The sequence below is a fragment of the Halyomorpha halys genome, unplaced genomic scaffold (genome assembly GCF_000696795.3).
Source record: "Halyomorpha halys isolate HHAL.00 unplaced genomic scaffold, Hhal_1.1 Scaffold146.1, whole genome shotgun sequence".
NCBI classification, from domain to species: Eukaryota; Metazoa; Arthropoda; class Insecta; order Hemiptera; family Pentatomidae; genus Halyomorpha; species Halyomorpha halys.
In genome coordinates this window covers 182,907-189,932 of record NW_027110622.1, presented here as the reverse complement: position 1 = coordinate 189,932, position 7,026 = coordinate 182,907, and the positions used below count along the sequence as shown (strand labels likewise).

Below are 7,026 nucleotides of genomic sequence, written 5' to 3'. Positions count from 1 at the left end.
TATATTTCTGGACGATTCAAAATATATTATATAGGACAATATATATATATATTGTCACTTATCTACTTGGGTCTTTCTATCCAACTAAAACAAAACTGTTAAAAACAGGATTCATGATAGTTGTCATTCACTTGTAGAAAACTAAGTCTCATTTCTATATGCTAATGTAAATCAGAAATTGAGTGGAAAATATTACTAAATTATCTTTTTAACTCAGGCATAAGAAGATAAAGATGGTAATATAACATCAGTTAATATTATTATTTATATAATATTGCAACTTCTATACCTTTTAACTTCTGTTCATATGTCATAATTAGGAATTTAATGGTAAACATTGATTTTATTTGTCAGACCATTAGATGCTAGTTTATCTAAAACTAATAAGAAGTGTTCTACAACTAAGTCTACTATTAATTAATAACAAGAATAATGTAATCACAAAAATATTATCTCTAATTCCTGTAAATGCTTTAGTTTTCTTTGTTCTATAAAGTTTACATAAGAATACTAGGAATAAATTCTTATATAGGTACATATATCCCATAGTTTTAATTGCTGTATGTTGATAAGCACAGTCCTTCAAAATCACTAAGTCACAATAGATTGGCCAAAGATTAAGGACCAAATTCATAGAATGCATTCAAGAAAACTTTTCATTTAACCAGAGAGATTCTAAAGTAATTCCACTTAACTAGAGTGAATTCTGAAGTAATTCCACTGAACCTATTTAGAAACAAAACCTACAATTAGGTAGGTGAAATTCACTATTTAACTGTGAACATGGTATGCTGAGCTCTTAAGTGTATTTTGAGGTTTCAGTATTAGACCAAAAATGAGAACCTACAAATGTAAACAGAGAGCTGATGATAGTAACACAGAAGCCTTCATGAAACCTGACAGAAAAGTGTTAGTCCATTTTCGGTCCCATTTTCTTATATTGGTGTTTATTAATATTTAATTTTTAAGATTTTCATGAAGGTATAAAGTCTTAAGAATAACCTCTTTTGTGAGTTTATTTTTTTAACTAACTTTAGTGCCCTCTGTCTATTTGACTTTTAGTTTATCAAGGTGGGATTAACCTTCCAAAGTCATTCTAAGAAAATAATAAATTAGAAAACTGTAGATAGGCTTTCCAAAGAAAGGTAGGTATTTCAGGTAAACCGGTGACCTCTCTCACGTAAAATCCGAAACATTTCAGAGTTACCGTGTTGCAAAGCCCAATCAATTGGCCTAAAACCTTCGCAATCCCTCACTTGTCTATTTGCTCCTGCATTTATGAGTAACCGCACTGCTTCTGTGTGGCCAAACTTTGAGGCAACATGAAGCGGCCTGTTACCTGCAGCATCTTTTGCTTCCTTGTTAACACGTTGAGATAAAAGTAACCTAATCACTTCTGGATCACCATAGTGTGCTGCATGATGAAGGGGTGTCATTCCTCTTATATCTTTATTTTGTAGTGATGCTCCATGTGACAAAAGGAAAATGATAGTATCAGTTCGACAGCTGGAAATTGCCATTTGCAGTGGAGTCATTTTGAATCTGTTTGTATCATTGGGCCTTGCACCCTGTTGGAGAAGTGCTTCAACGACATCTGTTCTACCATCCATAGCAGCCCGATGAATGGGTAGATTTCCTTCAATATCTGGTATATTGATGCAATCTTCGATTCTTTCAGAATCCAAATACTCTTCAATTAATGATTGAGCAGTATTTCTAGCTACAGCAATCATGGGATGAACCTGAGAAAATTATAATTATTTTATGTACAGCAGATATACAGTATTAAAAAATTAAATCTAAAAAAAAAAATTAACTCTGTGCTCTAAAGTGTATTTAAAATGAAAATATGGCAAAAGTTTGAATATATATTGGCTTAAAAGTTTCAAAAAAGTTAGAAATTTTGAAAAACATTGTGGATTAAAAAATTGGAGAAGAGAGATTACATTACTTGTTTTAAACCAAAAAAATCAAACGACATGAAGCAAGAAATTCTATTAGAATCTGGAATGAATATTGGGAAATAATATCAACCTACTATGATAAACGCAATTATAAAACTTAACAAATACTTGTTTAGCATTTATATGGTATTTATTACAAAAATAAAGGTATTTGAAGTAATTTGTTTATGAATAAATTAATTTAAAACATATTATTTCTATGCATGATTTAGAGAAAGAGTATTTAGTTCAGCAGTAATAGAAGTGATTTTTGCAATATTTACTCAACAGATTCAGTGCTTGTTGGTAAGTATCAATAAACTCATTTGAATGTTTATGGGTTGCTTGTCAGTATCTGGCATATAGTATGTTTTTTGGCATTTTACAAAACTGTATTGGATATCTCAAATGTTTTATAATCAGTGAAATGAAGAAAAATTTTTTATAAGATTAAAAAAGATACCTTTTTTTTTTAGGAAATGAAGTTGGTCAGTAGTTGCAGTTTTTTTTTTTTTTCTGTTCAGAGGATTATAATTACTGATAAAATAAGAAAGAGTAGTATACTATTGTGTCCATTCCAAAGTGGTATTTTGTAATGATGGGTCTTTAGTCAAATGAGCCTGAGAAAAAATTGTATTCGATACTGGTGTTTAAATTTATTTTTATCATTTGAAAAGAAAAAAAAAGCAAACCTACATTACAATTACAAGTGAATCTAAAAATTAAAATCATTTGACAGAAAAAATATTTCATTAAGCAGAATCCTTCAAATATTCTAAAAAAAATCAATCAAAATTCTGGAACCCCAAGTTTGATTTAAATTAAATTTTAGTTTTTTAGAGTGTTGAATGAATGAAGAATTTAATGCTCAACAACTTTTTATCTCTTGAGTTTTCTCTAAGCATATTCATTTCCAAACTGCTGAGTCATGTATACTACTATATCTCAGTTCTCGACAAACTTAGAAAATCATTATTATATAGCCATTATTTTTGATCATATTACTTGAGTGAATTATAAAGTAGTTTTACTTATTTAATGGTTATATATTTTATAATACTATAAATTTTTCATTAGGATACAACTTCCAAAAGTTGCAACCTAAAAATTAAAAACAAATTCTAAACATCTTGATGTTTTTTGGCTGCCTTAGAGTTACCACAAAGTTTTCAAATTAAAAAATTTGTATTCTACACAGCAGAATATTCAAGAACAAATTCAGAATATTCAAGATCATTACCTTCTGAACCATGTCTTGTAAAATGAACCTAGTGACTGGAATAATATGGTAATTGATTGAAATTAAAACTTTAGTTATTAAAAAAATATGATGGAGGCTACAGTGACTTAGTGTTGTTGAATTGGATACATAGTCATACTGTAACATATCAAGTATCTTAATCTGAAAAGAGATTGAGTCCTAAAGAACGAAAAAAAAAAAAGGAGACTAACTGAATCTTACCAATCTGGAATGAATAGCATTAAAATATATATCATCTGATGAAGCTGAAGCCTGTAAATGGCTATCTGTGTCTGTGTTTAGACAATACAGAAACGGCTGAACATAAAATAAATTAATGAAAAGTAATTTTTTCTACTGATAGTAGGATCCAGGTCAGGCCAGAACATACAATTTGAAGTTATTGCCAGAGCTAAGCCCAAGCTGTGTACATAAATCAGAAGCCTCAAATAAATAACTTTAGTAGCTCAGCACAAAGATTTAAATGTTAATTAATATATAGTAATAATACGGCAGTTCAATACTCATTTAATAAAATGTTTTAAGGAATAAAATAGGTAAGTTTTATTGACTAATTCTATAATTGAAAAACTTCATTTTTGTCAGTGCAGTTTATAAAAGTGGAAGCAATTATTCACATATTTTAAAGGTATTAATAAAAACATTGTCCACTATTTCAAAAATAAGTACTTTTTTTTTAAAAAATATGAAATGAATTAAGACCATGTGTCATAAGAAATAACTTATACTCATTTGGGTTATAATAGTAATCAGATAAAGTAAAGTACCTACAACTGGTATAAGTTGGACTGGTACCAAACTGTCAGTCTGCTGTAGTAAAAGTTGAGCCTAGAACATAGATTATAAAAAAAAAATAATATTAATTCGGTTATTTAGAAGACTAATAGTTCATAGTTTCACAAAATTTACAAGTTTTCTGGACTTATAAAAATTTAAATTAACATTTTCAATGATAGTGGAAGTTTTTTTTACAAGGTCAAAGTGGATAACTTAATTAAACCATAAACTTATTGATGGCTCAACTGAATATATTAACTAAATAAATAACCTTTTTATATTAATAATTATGATAGGTTAATTAGAACATACTAGTGAAAGTCAATAGGTAATTATGAAGTAAAAAAATATTTTAATATAGTATACCATGAATATTTGATGGAAAATACTGTATTCAAATTATCTAAATTAAAAATTCTAAAAACTTATAAAATTGAGAAATATGAGAATTTAGCTATTAAATTTAATGCTCAGATTATTATTTAATTTTTGTTTTCCATTGGCCTACCGTGGAGGATGAAGGATGATTTTTTCTCCTATGACCATCAATTATTGTCTGTTCTTCCTAAAACTCAGGATTAACACAGATTAGAATCATAAAAAAGAAAAGAATGAATGCAAGGTGGTAATCACAATGTAATAATCATTTTATTAAATAATTGTTTTCTTAAGAATTCACAAGTAAACTATAAATAGGGTCCCTTTTATATTTACTTCATAATCAATAATTATAACCACCACAACACGAATCAGGAATTATTTTAAAGAATCAGTATTTTAAAATGGAAGGAGAAGATATGAGAAGAAGGCCATGGATGCGGTTAGCAACTAAACAAGAACTTATTTATATGTGCTGACGTTTCTGTTTCGATAAAGATCTGAAATTCAGGTCGAAACATTAGCACAAATAAATAAATTTTGGTTTATTTGTTGACCGCATCCCCAACCATCTCATAAAGATTTTTGTAATCATAGGAGAATATAGGTCTATTACTGATAACACCTATCAATCCCGTTGAATACATATAATAACTGATTAAAAAAATAATATTATTAAATATACACATTCTTAAAACTGCTTTTACATTGAAATAACCAATGAAACCTTATTTGTTGTAATAAATAAATCTGAAGTTTTTTTTTTTTTTAACAATTGTGTTAATTGAATCTCTATTCCAGCTAATCCTTTATACTATCATAATATATTAAAATTTTATGACAAAATAATAAATATGAGCCAACCTAGTTACCATACATGTAGTGGTGAATAATTAAATGGTCTAATATTATATTTTTTATCAACATAGCACCCATTGTGCCAAGACTAAAGTATTTTATGAAGCTTTTTGAACTGTTTGTTAAAGTTAAGATCTAAACCAGACATCTCATAAGGATATATTTTTTAATATATTTTGTGAAATTTATCCTTTGGAAAAGGGACAGCAATCTGTCTCATGAAATGGCAGACATCGGATAATTGAATTCAGAATATCATAAAATACAATAGTGCAGGGAATAACAGTATAAAATTTACTTCATAGCGTGTCCACAGAATAATATAGAATGTTCTACTGAGAGATTGATAATGTGAAGATTAAAGCTGATAATAACTGGGACAACGAGTTATTATAAACTGTATGAGAAGCTTAATTGTTCTTGAATAATATTAACAAAAATTATTAATCAATAATAATATAACATAGTTAACTTCATTCTTTAAATAAATTAAATTAAATGTTTTTACCTTTCCAAGTTGACTTTCAGTTTGAGTTGAAGTTGTTTCTGTGCTAACTTTTGCCTCTATAACTTGATTCTATAAACATACTTTATATGATATTTATAGGACTAGATAATAAATTGGTAATGATTTGTAAGTACCTTGATACCTTGAAACCTTCAGGCCCAACTTGAGTAGCTCTGGTGACCAGAGGGTTCAAAAAGGCTAACATCTCTTGAGCTGTTGTATCTCCAGATTTGCGAAAAAAGCTGAATACATCGTATTTTTCTTCAAGTCCACTAAAAGCTATGATAACAGGTAGTGGAACCACAATATCTTCTCTCTTGACAAGTTCTGCAAGAGTGGACAAAACCTTTGCAACATCTTCCTGACGAAACCTGTAATCATCTCGCAGCCAAACACTGATAAAGGAAGATTTTAGTTGAGGAAGGTAAGGAATTAATGATAAAAGAGTGTGGACTGTAGCGATGTCACCATTAAGAAGACAATGGAACATAGAAAGAATTACAGTTTGTGCAGTTGTGAGCTCTATTGCATTAATACATTGATGATAAATAGAATATTCTGCACCAAACTTGATAGCAGCTTTCAGTCTTTCAGCAACACCCAAGCATAAATTGATACATAACCCCCGTGTAGTCATTTCTGTCAAAATATAAAACAAAAATATATTAATCTTTACAAAAGTAAATCAAAAAAACTTACTACTGAAAACAGTAACAAAATTTACTATTTCATCTTAAGAATCATAATATCAGACTTAAGATGTAGACAAGGAAAATATATACTGTATGCATTATTCAACATCTTTTTTTTCTGTAATATTTATGGAAATCAACTAATTAGATTTTTTAGATCCTGTTATTTTCTTTTGTTTAGAACAACTCCCTCCTCATAACACACCGACATCATAGAGTGAAATACGAGTTAATGAAGCTCCTAAAAGAAAGAGATTTTGGCTGCTTTGACGAGTTCTACTGTGTAGATACGGATGGATCCACAAGATATGCGGATATAGTTGCTTTTCCTAAGAAGGGGAAGTCGGCAATCATTCTGGATCCCACCGTGAGATATGAAAATAACGACCTTGACCAGGCAAATAAGGTAGATAGGGGAAAGAAGGAAATCTACGATAAATGTATCCCTTTCCTCAAGGAGAAGTTCCATGAGGGCTTCAGAGAACGAGACTTCAATGTGAGAGGTCTCTGGTTCGGGGCCCGTGGAACGATTCCCAGCACAACTAGGAGCTTCATGGAGGAGCTCGGGGTTGATGTCCAGGACGTGGCTAGGATGACAGAGAATATAAT

At 29.5% G+C, this 7,026-nt stretch overlaps 1 protein-coding gene across 2 annotated transcripts in view; it reads right to left on the bottom strand.

Annotated features, from left to right (window-relative positions):
* Nucleotides 1-27: 27 nt before the first annotated feature.
* LOC106678540 (ankyrin repeat domain-containing protein 1) overlaps nt 28-7,026 on the bottom strand; it is an 11,054-nt gene continuing 4,055 nt past the window's right edge. The window contains exons 2-6 of one of the 2 annotated variants that reach the window (XM_014417094.3): nt 5,868-6,364; nt 5,726-5,794; nt 4,490-4,546; nt 3,976-4,032; nt 28-1,742 (exon numbers count right to left, since the gene is read on the bottom strand). In XM_014417094.3, the coding sequence (XP_014272580.1) occupies nt 1,155-1,742; nt 3,976-4,032; nt 4,490-4,546; nt 5,726-5,794; nt 5,868-6,364 (1,268 nt within the window). In that variant the 3' untranslated portion in view covers nt 28-1,154. The remainder of the gene's footprint in view (nt 1,743-3,975; nt 4,033-4,489; nt 4,547-5,725; nt 5,795-5,867; nt 6,365-7,026) is intronic. The other variant, XM_014417095.3, reaches the window with a different exon arrangement.